At 40.8% G+C, this 14,886-nt stretch overlaps 2 protein-coding genes across 10 annotated transcripts in view; one reads left to right on the top strand and one right to left on the bottom strand.

Moving 5' to 3' along the window:
• The window catches only part of CD109 (CD109 molecule), a 305,344-nt gene that overhangs the window by 203,309 nt on the left and 87,149 nt on the right, over positions 1-14,886 (bottom strand). The gene's annotated exons all lie outside the window — the stretch shown is intronic.
• SLC17A5 (solute carrier family 17 member 5) overlaps positions 1-14,886 on the top strand; it is a 50,562-nt gene that overhangs the window by 14,206 nt on the left and 21,470 nt on the right. For all 6 annotated transcript variants that reach the window (XM_035296135.3, XM_035296136.3, XM_017971104.4 and 3 more), the window contains 3 exons: positions 779-866; positions 2,575-2,661; positions 3,732-3,850. In XM_035296135.3, coding sequence (XP_035152026.1) covers positions 779-866; positions 2,575-2,661; positions 3,732-3,850 — 294 coding nt within the window. The remainder of the gene's footprint in view (positions 1-778; positions 867-2,574; positions 2,662-3,731; positions 3,851-14,886) is intronic.

Here is a 14,886-nt window from a genome sequence, read left to right as displayed (position 1 = left end):
TTACAGATAAAGAAATTGAAGTTCAAGGAGGTTAACTGATCTTCCTGAAGTGACACAGAGTGTCCAAGCAGAGCTGTTCTCGCCCACTCTCCTGTGCTATCTCCTCATTTACCCAATCCCTAGAAACCTCCTGCTTCCACATTCCATTACCTCTCTGTATCAGTAATTGCCATTTACTAGGCTTGTTATCACAGTAAAAAAAGAAAAATAGTTGTAAACATGCCTGTTGATTGTCAACTCGAATTTTTTTTCAGTATCTCAAAGTATTAGCTCAGTGTTTTTCAAAGTTACTAGTAATATTCCCTTTTCATTCAGGTGATCAATAAAGTGAATGAGAAAAATTAACCTTGAGCATGATCCCTTTATGTCCTCACTCAGTACAGTTCTTTTAGATTTATTGTAACCCTTTTCTTGTTATCTTTAAACCAGTTCCAAAATCCATGAATCTTTGGGATTTTTACTTTTTTTTTAAGAGATGGGATCTCACTATGTTGCCCAGGCTGATCTCGAACTCCTGGGCTCAAGCAATCCTCCTCCCTTGGCCTTCCAAAGCACTGGGATTATAGGCTTGAGCCACCATACCCAGCCCTCAAATTTTGAAAGTACTTCATTATAAGGTATTTTCACTTAACACTGTAAAAATGTCTCACTTCATGGAACCTGATTCAGGTTTGATTCTTATCCAGATAATGCTTTTGCAGCAAAATATTTAACTTACTTTAAAACATTACAAAACTACCTTGTATTTCATCAGAAATATCATGTTCCCTTCTCTCAGGGTGTCACATTTCCAGCCATGCATGCCATGTGGTCTTCTTGGGCTCCCCCTCTTGAAAGAAGCAAGCTTCTTAGCATTTCATATGCAGGTGAGATAACTATTATCGAATTTTGCTGTAATATGTTATGTATATATAACCCTTAGGGAAAAAGTACCTGCATACCAGAATCATGCAATGTTGGATTGGATGCCCCTCCAGGGAGAAACTTAAGTTTCAGTAGTATAACTTTATTACCAGTTTTTCTCTTTGGCTCAACAACTTGTTGTGGTGATGTGGCTTAATTGACTGTCATTTTCCCCATCTACCATCATTTATTTCAAAGTGTGATGCCTTTTCAGATATTGGTATAGAGCTGCTATTTTTTTTTCTTTTTCTGTTTACTTTTTTGTTTTTCAAAATTTATTTTTGTTTGGAGATGCTATTTAAAAAAAAAAAAAAAAAAAAGGCCAGAAGCTAGAAAATGGAATGTTTTTGTCCTTAAACTATGATTTCTCTTTTGATTATCTAATGAATGTATCGTGACTCTCAAGCCCTCTCTTCATGCATCTTTTTTTGATGCATCTTTATTTGCCATCATTTTGATCTACAGGTGAGATAACATGAGATTTATACATGTGAATTATAATTTTGCCAGATTGCATAAGAAATTCTAGCGTTTGTTTCATTGACTGAAATTTTTCCACCTGACTGCTTTTTAAAAACAGTAGTTGAGAAAAGGCCTCTCTGTGGTGCTTTTAAGCTAAAATCTGGAGGATAAGATCAAACCAGTCAGGCAGTGCGAAGAGCACTTCAGCCAGTCAGAAGAGCATGTCTGAGGGCTCTCAGGCAAGAAATAACATAAGGGTTCAAAGAAATGGAAAACTACTGTGGGTGGCTAGAACTCAGTCAGTAAGGAGGATAATGGCATAAAATGAGATTAGAGAAAGAGGCAAGAGCCGGGTTATGTGAGGTCTTACAGGATCCAGGAAATAATGTAGTTTTTTTTAAGAGGCATGATTCATTTACATTTTAAGAAAATTATTCTTGCAACTATGTGGAGATTGACATGAGAAATCTGATGATAGATTCAAGAACAGGTACTATCTAAGGTTCCCCTTTACCTATTGAATAAATCCCAAATTCCTTGAATGAGGGGCAAGATTCTTTACAGTATTCACTACTTTGTTGCAGCTAGCCTTATATCTCTGGCACATAGTGCCTAGCATGGAGTAGGTACTCAGTAACTGACTGTTCAACCTATTTTTCCAGGCTTATCTATTTTTCTTTTCCTTTCCTTTACCCAAATGACGTTCCCAAGCCTACTGTCTGCTTTCCTACTTCCATTCCTTTGCTTATCCTGTTACACTAACTCTATATCTTTTTTCTAATATTGTTTCTATGGGACCAAATTATAGCCCTTTTTTGTTTGCGTTTTGTTTTTGTTTATGAGACAGGGTCTCACTCCAGGCTGGAGTGCAGTGGCACAGTCACAGCTCACTGGAGCCTTGACATACCAGGCTCAAGTGATCCTCAGCCTCCCAAGTAGCTAAGTCGCTGGTACCACAGGCGTGTGCCACCACCACACCTGGATAATTTTTGTATTTTTAGTAGAGGTAGGAGTTTGCCATATTGCCCAGGCTGGTCTCAAACTCCCAGACTCAAGCAATCCACCCACCTCAGCCTCCCAGAGTACAGCGAATACAGCCATGAGCCACTGTGCCCAGCCCAGTACCCATCCTCTGTAAGCAGTAGATTTGTCTGTCCTATTTTTGTTTCTCTCTCTCCAAAGTTTATAAAGTCTTATGTGTTGTTCTAGGAGCACAGCTTGGGACAGTAATTTCTCTTCCTCTTTCTGGAATAATTTGCTACTATATGAATTGGACTTATGTCTTCTACTTTTTTGGTAAGTTTAAAATTTTAACTAAATTATAACATAACAAATTCAAAATGAATAGTAGCCTAATAATTTGTTAAAAATATACATTCCAAATCACCAAACCTCAAAGTTCTAAAACACTTACTGATAACCTGTTTTTCAAGTTAGTATGGTTAACTTGACCTATCTGAGTTATGACCTGATGTTAGTTTTGGAATATTTCTCAGTAGAATTTCTAACGACTGTTGATCCTGGACACATATTTGCTATTAAAAAAATCACTATCTTGGATATTTTCAATTTCTTCTCAAGCAAAGTAGGATGTTCTCACTTGGTAGTTTTAATGTTTTTTTTTCTTTTTATCTAGTCCCAAGGCATTTTATTTCTCAATTTCATTTTAATAAATTAACTTTTCACATGGATGTGTCATGCAAGAAGTTTATCTGCAATCAAAATTTAAAAATCAACTTACAAAAACAGACACCTTTGGAAATATGTAGATTGTGGAAATGTATCTTCAAAAAGGTTTGTCTGGTAGACCCTGACAGGCAAAAGTCATGTAGTTAAAAGTTGTTTTCTTCTGGCCGGCATGGTGGCTCAAGCCTGTAATCCCAGCACTTTGGGAGGCCGAGGTGGGTTGATCACGAGGTCAGGAGTTCAAGACCAACCTGGCCAACAAGGTGAAACCCGGTCTCTACTGAAAATACAAAAATTAGCCAGATGCAGTGGCACATGCTATAGTCCCAACTACTCAGGAGGCTGAGACAGTAGAGTTGCTTGAACCCAGGAGGAGTATGTTGTAGTGAGCCAAGATAGAACCACTGTACTCCAGCCTGGGCAACAGAGTAAGACTCTGTCTCAAAAAAAAATTTTTCTTCAAAATGTGTAGGCGGTAGCACAACTATAGCAATTATCCCATTAAAGAATTGAGAGAAACTTGAATTCAAACTGAAGTTAGTTTTACGTTGATTTTATAGTTACAGAATGTTTTCAAGACGTGTAAAAACTGCTGTTGGTACATTCTAATTTTGTGTTTTTGTTTTGTCCTTTATTTGTTACATTCTAATTTTATCTAACGATTATTTTTCGATTTTAAGGTGCTGTTGGAATATTTTGGTTTCTTTTGTGGATCTGGTTAGTTAGTGACACACCACAAACACACAAGAGAATTTCCCATTATGAAAAGGAATACATTCTTTCATCATTAAGAAATCAGGTATGGACTTTGACACTTTTTAAAAATAATACCAGAATGCTTTTTGCTTCAAAATTAAGATACCAATTTTTAAAAATCGATATTTCTATTGTGCATGCCCTAGGCAAAGTAGAAGAGGTACTGTCTGGCTGGGTGCAGTGGCTCACACCTGTAATCCCAGTACTTTTGGGAGGCCTAGGTGGGAGGATCATTGAGGCCAGCAGACTAGCCTACTCAACATAGTGAGACCCTGTCTCTACACAACATTTAAAATATTTAAAAATTTTTTTAAATAAATATGAACAAAGTATTGTTTGAAGAATGCAGTTCTTTCATTTTTTATAGAAAGTATTATTTTATAAGCTATAAAAAATACTTTTTAAGTCATTTTAAACCTTTTAGAGTAGTGGTTATCAAATGAGTCTTATTTTTACCACTTCATTAGTAGAAAATAAAATGTGTTATTCATGAAAGGATTCTCATTCTGATCATTAGTTGTTAGAAAACCAACTAGTGTGTTTATACAGTTGTGCATCCCAAATCTAAAAATTCTAAATCCAAAATATTCTGAAATCCAGAAGTTTTTGAGAACCCACATGATGCTCAAAGGAAATGCTCATTTGAGCATTTCACATTTTTTTTTTTTCATTTCATAAGTCGTCATGCTAGTAAGATTTTTAGATTTTAAGATTTAGGATGCTTGGCCAGGTGTGGTGGCTCACACCTATAATCCTAGCACTTTGGGAGGCCAAGGTGGGCAGTTCGCCTGAGGTCAGGAGTTTGAGACCAGCCCAGCCACACAACAAAACCCCATCTCTACTAAAAAATACAAAAATTAACCAGGCATGGTGGTGCACACCTGTAGTCCCAGCTACTCAGGAGGTTGAGGCAGGAGAATTCCTTGAACCCGGAGGTGGAGGTTGCAGTGAGCCAAGATCACATCACTGCACTCCAGCCTGGGTGACAGAGCGAGACTCTGTCTCAAAAAAAAAAAAAGATTTCAGATGCTTATAGGAGTGAACCACCATGCCCAGCCCAAGATTGACATTTTAAATATTTATATGTCGTATCATCAGGCAGTAATTAAAAACTTAATCTGGGCTGGGCATGGTGGCTTACACCTACAATCTGAGCACTTTGAGAAGATAAGGCAGGCAGATTTCTTGAGCCCTGGAGTTCAAGACCAGCTTGGACAACATAGTGAGACCCCAACTCTAAAAAGAAGAAAAAAATTACTCTTTAACATTTCTTTTTAAGTTTTTTACTTTGCTATAAATGTCTCTACAGCAGCTGAACTTTAAGAAATGTGACCTGTCACCGGGTACAGTGGCTCATACCTGTAATCCAGCACTTTGGGAGGCTGAGGTGGGCAGATTATGAGGTCAGGAGTTTGAGACCAGCCTAGCCAACATAGTGAAACCCCATCTCTACTAAAAATACACAAATTCACCAGGCATCATGGCACGTACCGGTAGTCCCAGCTACTCAGGAGGCTGAGGCAGGAGAATCACTTGAACCCAGAAGGCAGAGGTTATGGTGAGCTAAGATCACACCACTGTACTCCAGCCTGGGCAACAGAGCAAGACTCCATCTCAAAAAAAAAAAAAGAAAGAAAGAAATATGACCTGTCATGATCTTTGCCAAAGACTGGCAAAAACTTAGAAGAAATAAGTACTGTAATAAAGTTTCAACCAGGTGGAGAGCTCATATCCAAGGTTACTTGGGTCTGAGTATTCCCAGCAAAAAAAAAAAAAAAATTTTAGCTGGGTGTGGAGGCACACGTATAGTTTCAGCTGAGGCAAGGGGACTGCTTGAGTCCAGGAGGTCAAGGTTGCCGTGAACCATGATCAGCCTTTGCATTAAGACCTGGGCAACAGAGCAAGACCATGTCACAAAAAAAAAGTTACTTTGAAAATTTAGTGTCCTACGTGATGTTAATTGAGTTACCCACTTTTTCCTCTTAAGGAACAGGTTGAATTTAATGCATTATAAACAGATGTTGCCATATAAAACCTGATGTTTTGCCATTTTCTTAACACTGATGGGTAACAGCTTGCTTCTTCCAATATTTCCTTTTTATCATTATCTTCCAGAACTTATAAAACTTTTGAGTTTGTTTAAAGTCTTTAAAAAGCTTTCCCGGCCAGGCACGGTGGCTAAGGCCTATAATCCCAGCACTTTGGGAGGCTGAGGTGGGTGGATCACCTGAGGTCGGGAGTTCAAAACCAGCCTAATCAACATGGAGAAACCCCATCTCTACTAAAAATACAAAATTAGCTAGGCATGGTGGTGCATGCCTGTAATCTCAGCTACTCGAGAGGCTGAGGCAGGAGAATCACTTGAACCCAGGAGGCAGAGGTTGCGGTGAGCCAAGATCAGACCATTGCACTCCAGCATGGGCAACAAAAGCAAAACTCCGTCTCAAAAAAAAAAAAAAACCTTTCCCTTGGTCAAGCACAGTGGCTTGCACCTGCAATCCCGACACTTTGGGAGGCCAAGATGGGAGGACTGCTTGAGCCCAGGAGTTGAGACCAGCCTGCGCAACATGATGAGACCTCATCTCTATAAAAAATTTTAAAATCAGCCAGGCATGAGGTTAGGCATCTGTAGTCTTAGCTACTCAGGAGGCTGGGGCAGGAAGATCGTGTGAGCTTGGGAGGCAAGACTATAGTAAGCTGTGTTTGTGCCACTGCACTCCAGCTTGGGGAACAGAGCGAGAACCTGTAAAGTGGTCTTATTTTTGTCTTGCTCCAGCATGCTCATAGAGTAGCCTGATTTTGGTTCAACAGGAGAACCCCAGGGCCTAGATGTTAGAACCAGGACAATTTAGCTTACAGCAGCCCAGGACTGCTTCTTTCTTTTTCTTTTCTTTCTTTTTTTTTTTTTTTTTCCTGAGACAGTGTTTTTCTCTTTTTGCCCGGGCTGGAGTGCAATGGTATGATCTCAGCTTACTGCAATCTCTGCCTCCCAGGTTCAAGTGATTCTCCTGCCTCAGCCTCCCGTGTAGCTAGGATCACAGGCACATGCCACCAAACACAGCTAATTTTGTATTTTTAATAGAGATGGGGTTTTACCATGTTGGCCAGGCTGGTGTCAAACTCCTGACCTCAGGTGATCCACCTGGCTCAGCCTCTCAAAGTACGGGGATTACAGGCTTAAGCCCCCACACCAAGCCTGACTGCTGTTTTTCTTTCTCACTTTGCTAAGAGAAAGAGTGGTATCTTCCAGAGAGAGAGTGACACCTTCCAGGAAGTGCGGCAGTTGGGTGTTGCTCTCATGGATAAGGCAAAGGCAAAAAATAACAGGAAGAGGAAGCAGGTGTAAGTCAGGTCATGGAGGGTCCCCTGTGCCTCACTAAGGAGCTTAGCCTTTATCCTTCAGGCACTGGGATGCCATGTAGTATTTGTAAGCTTGAAGTGACAGAATCAGGTTTGCATCGTAGATAGCTTATGCTGGCAGTAATGTCAAAGGAGATCTGAGCTGGACAAGCAAGAGTTGCCGTTAGAATGTTTTCTCAGTTATTTAAGAAAAAGTCAGTACTAATAGGCAGAAATGTGATTTCATTCTTACAACAAGTGGGTTTTACAAGTATGACAGTGTATATAGTTCTAATTCTGATTCTGAAATTTCTACAAAAAAAGAAATAGGCTGGGTCCAGTGGCTCATACCTATAATCCCAGCACTTTGGGAGGCAAAGACAGGAGGATAGCCTGAGGTCAGGAGCTTGAGACCAGCTTGGCCAACATGATGAAACCCCTTCTCTACTAAAAATACAAAAGTTAGCTGGGTGTGTTGTGCATGCCTATAGTCCCAGCTACTGGGAAGGCTGAGGCAAGATAATCGCTTGAACCCAAGGGACAGAGGCTGTGATGAGCCGAGATCATGATACTGCACTCCATCCTGGGTGACACAGCAAGACTCCATCTCAAAGAAAAAAAAAAAGAATGGAGAGAGAGAGAAGGCCAGGCATAGCGGCTCATGCCTGTAATCCCAGCACTTCTGGAGGCCAAGGCAGGCAGATCACCTGAGGTCAAGAGTTCAAGAGCAGTCTGGCCAACTTGGTGAAACCTTGTCTCTACTAAAAATATCAAAATTAGCCATGCATGGTGACAGGCACCTGTAAAACCAGCTACTCAGGTGGCTGAGGCAGGAGAATTGCTCGAACCCGAGAAGCGAAGGTTGCAGTGAGCCAAGATTCCATGCCATTGCACTCCAGCCTATGTGACAGCAAAACTGTCTCAAAAAAAAAAAAGAGAAACAAAAATCTTCATTGCACCCTGCAGTTAAATTCAGAAGGCCAGCTCATAACTAGTGAGTGCTTTAAGACCATCAACTACTCTATTTTGAAGATCTCTTTTTAATGAATTATGGAAAGACATCACCGCTTCACCCACTGAAATGTCCTTTCCTATATAGCTGCTATTTTTTGTTGTTGTTGTTATTGTTGTTCTTTTCTTAATTCTAGGGTTTTCTTGTTTATTTGGTTCTGGGGTTTTGGGAGGTTTGTTTGTTCATGAGAAAAGGTCTGGCTCTGTTGCCTAGGCTGGAGTACAGTAGCATGATCTCGGCTCACTGCAGCCTCCCTCCACCTCCCAGGCTCTAGCCATCCTCCCACCTCAGCCCACCAAGTAGCTGGGACCCCACAGATGTGTACCACAAAGCCTGGCTAATTTTTATATTTTTCGTGGAGACAGGGTTTTGCCATGTTGCCCAGGCTGGTCTTGAACATGTGAGCTCAAGTGATCTGCCCTCCTCAGCCTCCCGAAGTGCTGGCATTACAGGAATGAGCCACCATGTCCAGCTCGAAGATAGCATGTTTTTTAACTGTTTTACTTCTCCTTTATGCCTTTTAGGAAGAGTATACAATTTTTCAGCTTTGCAAAGCAAATCAAATGGGGACCTTGATTTGATTATTTAGTTGTCTAATTAAGACAGAAATTAAGAGCATTTATTACATGTAACTTGGCTAAATCAGTTCGCTGTTACTTGCTTTTGATAAGAATTTTTTTTTCTTGGAAAATGGCATATTAGAAGATATTCAAGTATTTGTTGAGTGATCATACCCTCTCTATATTTCATACATTTCCTGACAAATAATTTTTACAGTTCGTCCTTTTCTGTTTCAACTCATATGGGAAAAAAAATTGATTGAGCTATTATTAGAAATTTGACAATACATTTTGTATACAAGATTCAGGATCTCATTAATTTTTCCTTCACAAACATTATCATTTAAATCTCCAAAGTACATTTGCTTTCAAAATGTTGGCTGGGGAAATGATCTGAGCAATTTTTAAATTCCTTGTCCGTATGTATCTGGGAGGCTGAGAAGGAGATGGGGAGGACAGAGTCTCACTCTGTTCCCCAGGCTGGAGAGCACTATCTCACCTCACTGCAACCTCCACTTCCCGGGCTCAAGGGATTCTTGTGCCTGAGCCTCCCCAGTAACTGGGATTACATGTACACACCACCATTCCCAGCTAATTTTTTGTGTCTTTAGTAGAGCCAGGGTTTCACTGTGTTGGCCAAGCTGGTCTCCAACTCCTGGCCTCAAGTGATCCTCCTGCCTTGGCCTCCCAAAGTGCTGGGATTACAGGTGTGAGCCACCACACCGAGCCACACATACATATTTTCCTTTATCAGCAGTGGTATTTTAGAAGAACATACAGCTCTATTGAGAACTTTCAGAACCAGGTGGAATAACTTTTGCCTGTAATCCCGGCACATTGCTAGGCCTAGGTGGAAGGATCACTTGAGCCCAGGACTTAGAGACCTGCCTGGGCAACATAGGGAGACCCCATTTCTAAAAAAAATTTTTTAATTACCCAGTATGATGGTACATGCCTGTAGTCTTAGCTACTCTGGAGACTGAGGTGAGAAGATCACTAGAGACCTGGAGGTTGAGGCTGTGGTAGCCATGATCGTGCCACTGCACTGCAGCCTTGGCAACAGAGCAAAACCCTGTCTCAAAAAAAAAGCACCAGGCACATTGGCTCGCACCTGTAATCCCAGCACTTTGGGAGGCTGAAGCGGGCAGATTGCCTGAGGTTAGAATTTTTAAACCAGCCGGGCCAACATGGGGAAACCCCATCTCTACAAAAAATACAAATGGCCAGGTACAGTGGCTCATGCCTATAATCCCACCCACTTTGGGAGGCCGAGGCAGGTGGATCACCTGAGGTCAGGAGTTGGAGACCAGCTTGACCAATATAGTGAAACCTCATCTTTTAAAAAATATATATATGTACAAATATTAGCTGGGCATGGTGGGAGTTGCCTGAACTCCCAGCTGCTCAGGAGGCTGAGGTAGAATTGTTTGAACCCAAGAGGCAGAGGCTGCAGTGAGCCAAGATCACGCACTTCAGCCTATGTGACAGAGCGAGACTCCATCTCAAGAAAAACAATGTTTTCATAATTTTTTTATTTTTTGCCAACAATTAGATGTGATGAAGCCATAGAGAGTATGTGTTTACATTGCTTGATTAGCGAGATAGTAGTGTGTTAGAAACAATAGCAAGAGAATAATTTATAGATCCAGAACATCAAAAAAAAGCTGTTTTGTACCTTCTTAAGTCCACCCTTAACTTGTGTTGTCCAGTATGGTAGCCACTAGCCCCATGTGGCTATTATATTTTTAATCTAACTAATTTAATTAATTTTTAAGTAAATTAATTAAAAATTTAGTTCTGGGCCAGGTGCAGTGGCTCACGCCTGTAATCTCAGCATTTTGGGAGATCACCTGAGTCAGGAGTTCAAGACCAGCCTGGCTAATACGGTGAAACCCCATCTCTACAAAAATAGAAAAATTAGCTGGGTATGATAGTGGGTACCTGTAATCCCACTACTCAGGAGGCTGAGGCAGGAGAATTACTTGAACCCGGGAGACGGAGACTGTAGTGAGCCAAGACCAGGCTCAGAGCAAGACTCAGAAAAAATTCTTCAGTCACACTAGCCATATGACCAGGGTTTTGTTTCATTTCATTTTGTTTTCTTTCCTCAACCGGTTAGAATGACAAGGATTTAATAACCACATGTAACTACTAGTTACCCTGTGGACGGTGTGTATATAGAACATTTCCATCATCATGGAAAGTTCTGTTGGACAGCACCATCCTAAACTCTTGAAGGATTTTTTTTTCAATGTCTGCTAGATACTTAGTTTCTCCTAGTAACATTTGAAAATTCATCTTTAACTTGAAAGCTTTTATAAATGACGACTTTCCCCCCCGAAATAAAACTTGTAATGTGGAAATACTGTAAGTTGATATTACCATTCATATGGGGAGAACAGGAAACAGTTGTGTCATACCTAGGTTACAAATGAACACGAAGCTGCAATACATACATTTCACATTCTTCTTTCTAAGCCTTTAACCCTGTGGCCTTGTATGCATTTGATAAGCAGCTGTTGATAGCCTGCCATGTGTCAGGCTTCTGTGTTAGACATACAGCTGATCTTGGTTGGGTGATTGTCCAAAAACATCAGATTATCAAAAATTAAATTGCTATTAATAGATTGTAAAAACATACCAGTGTGGCTAAAATTAAATATTTCATATTACAGGTTATATTATCAAGAGGTAGGACACATTCTTCAGAATATATTCAGTTTTCAGACTTCAAATACATTTACACTTGTATCTTTCAGCATAAAAGAATGATTTCCCTTCTTTTGTGGATTTCAAAGCCATATAAAAAGAGCTATGTTCCAAACTCCTTCAAACTCTAAAATCCTCTCTGTCCTGAGCTTTTCAGTTAAGAGGGATGAGGGCAGACTTTAAAATCTAATCTCTACAGCAGTGGGTCCCAAAGTTGCTGCACATTGAAATCACCCAGGGATCTTCAAAAACTAGGGATGCATACCTCCCACCCACCCACAACCTATTCAGTTGCTCTAGGATGTGACCTTGGTCTCAGTGTTTTTAAGGCTCCGATGGGTGATTCTTTTTTTTTTTTTTTTTTTTAATGAGACAAGTTCCACTCCTGTTACCCAGGCTGGAGTGCAATGGCGTGATCTCGGCCCACCGCAACCTCTGCCTCCTGGGTTCAGGCAATTCTCCTGCCTCAGCCTCCTGAGTAGCTGGGATTACAGGCACGCGCCACCATGCCCAGCTAATTTTTTGTATTTTTAGTAGAGACGGGGTTTCACTATGTTGACCAGGATGGTCTCAATATTTTGACCTCATGATCCACCCGCCTCGGCCTTCCAAAGTGCTGGGATCATATGCATCAAAGTTTAGGAACCCACTGCTCTACAGATTTACCAGTGAAGCCTTTAAAACTCAGATTCCAGCCAGGCACGGTGGCTCACGCCTGTAATCCCAGCACTTTGGGAGGCCAAGGCGGATCATGAGGTCAAGAGATCAAGACCATCCTGGTCAACATGGTGAAACCCCATCTCTAATAAAAATACAAAACATTAGCTGGGCATGGTGGCGCGTGCCCCAATCCCAGCTACTCAGGAGGCTGAGGCAGGAGAATTGCCTGAACCCAGGAGCGGAGGTTGCGGTGAGCCGAAATCGCGCCATTGCACTCCAGCCTGGGTAACAAGAGGGAAACTCCATCTCACAAAAAAAAACAACTTAGATTCCTTGGCCCTACACTCAGAGTTTTTTGCTTTACTTGTTTTTGTTTTGTTTATTCAATAGGCCAAGAATAGAACATAGGCCCCTATAATTTTAAAGTGTCAAAGATGATTCTGAGGATAGCTGGAGTTGAGAACCACTGCTGTAAAAGAATAAATGTTATCTCTCCTTCTCTTTCCCTCTGTCTGTATGTCTTTGATCATATTAAAAAAACACAACTGGGTGCAATGGCTCCCACCTGTAATCCCAGCATTTTGAGAGGCCAAAGTGGGAAGATCACCTGAGGTCAGGAGTTCTCAGTCAGCTTGACCAACAGAGTAAAACCCCGTTTCTACTAAAAACACAAAATCAGCCAGGTGTGGTGGCGGGCACCTATAATCCCAGCTACTTGGGAGGCTGAGGCAGGAGAATTTCTTGAACCTGGGAGGCGGAGGTTGCAGTGAGCCAAGATCGTGCCACATCACTCCATCCTGGACAACAGAGCAAGACTCCATCTTATAAATAAACAAACAAACAAATAAATAAATAAATAAATTTAATTTTTTTAAATTAAAAAAACACGAGCATATCTAGCAAGGTGTCAAGTAAAAAGTCCATAGAAAGAAGGCCAAAAGAAGGTTGGGCAATACTGGTTCTTCCTTTTTTTAAAAATTTTTTAATTTTTTTTTTCTCCGATTCTTCCTCTTTTCAAAATAACAGTAACTGTGAACCCTGAAGACAGAAACATAGATTGCTCTTGCTTTTGAGAAAAGCCACAGCCTTGGTGTAAAGGAAATATAAAAAACCATAGTTTTGGTGTATAGGAAATGTAAATATCTGATGCCCTAGATCAGTGGTAGCCAAGCTTTCTTGATCATGCAAGAATCAACAAACAGATGGGGGGCTCACAATCTGAATGTATGTATATTTATTCTCAAGTCATCTATATGTACTATGATGCTTATGTATATCATAAAATATATACAGAAATAGACTTTTAAAGGATGGATAGATGAAATAAACAGTATATACATAAAGTTTACATCTTAATAGAAAAAAAAACCTTTGCTATAACTAAAAAATTACAAATAATTTGTTGTTTTTAATTTTTTGAGAGGGAGTCTCACTCGTCACCCAGGCTGGAGTACAGTGGCAAGGTCTTGGCTCACTGCAACCTCTGTCTCCCAGGTTCAAGCAATTCTCATGCCTCAGCCTCTCAAGCAGCTGGGATTACTGGTGCACGCCACCACACCTGGATAATGCTTGTATTTTTAGTAGAAACAGGGTTTCACCATGTTGCCCAGGTTAGTCTCGAACTCCTGGCCTCAAGTGATCCTCCTTCCTTGGCCTCCCAAAGTGCTGGGATTACAGGCATGAGCCACCACGCCCAGCCATAATCTGTTAATATAATAATAATGTTTAATGGGAGCAATGTGTTTGGCTATGTTATAGTTAATGATCTGTCATTATTTTGCTTGGTGACATAGCGGACAAAGGACTCATCAAGAAAAGTGGCAGCTTAGCCAGTCACGGCAGCTCATGCCTGTAATCCCAGCATTTTGGGAGGCCAAGGCAGGCAGATCATGCAGTCAGGAGATAGAGACCATCATAGCTAACACAGTGAAACCCCGTCTCTACTAAAAATACACAAATGAGCTGGGCGAGATGGCACAAGCCTATAGTCCCAGATACTCGGGAGGCTGAAGTAGGAGAATCACTTCAACCTGGGAGGCGGAGGTTGCAATAAGCCAAGATCGCACCACTGCACTCCAGCCTGGTAAAAAAAAAAAGAAGAAGAAGAAAAGAAAAGAAAAGTGGTAGTTCTACTATTTTCTTAGTGTTTGGTCTGTTTAAATATTATTAGAATTCTCTTCTTCCATTAGACTATTATCTAGTAGATGAGTCTCTTCTAATAACTGTTGGCTCTGCAGGAATCTTTTGAAGACACTGTCAATTTTGTGAGGTTTGATTTAATTAAAACTGTCTAATAAAATCTACAAATGCACTATATATATATGTGTGTGTGTGTATAATTATATATATAATTTTTTCTTCTTTTTTTTTATCTTTGCATGTCCTTGAATTATAATTTTTTTTTTTTTTTTGGGACAGAGTCTCACTCTGTTGCCCAGACTGGAGTGCAGTGACACAATCTCGGCTCACCAAAACCTTCGCTTCCTGGGTTCAAGGAATTCACCTGCCTCAGCCTCCCTAGTAGCTGAAATTACAGGCATGTGCCATGATGCCCTGCTAATTTTTTTTTTGTATTTTTAGTAGAGACGGGGTTTCACCATGTTGGCCTAGGTGATCTCAAACTCTTGACCTCAAGTAATCTGCCCATTTCAGCCTCCCAAAGTGCTGGCCTTTGGAGCCACCACCCCTGGCCCACAAATGCACTTTAAAAGGCACTTAAAATAAATGCACCTATCTTGGGGGCAGTGGCTCACATCTGCAATCCTAGCACTTTGGGAGGCAGAGGCGGGCAGATAACTT

The sequence above is a fragment of the Callithrix jacchus genome, chromosome 4 (assembly GCF_049354715.1).
Source record: "Callithrix jacchus isolate 240 chromosome 4, calJac240_pri, whole genome shotgun sequence".
Classification (NCBI taxonomy): Eukaryota; Metazoa; Chordata; class Mammalia; order Primates; family Cebidae; genus Callithrix; species Callithrix jacchus.
Note: the sequence above shows the minus strand (reverse complement) of the source record. Positions and strands in the feature narration are given on the sequence as shown.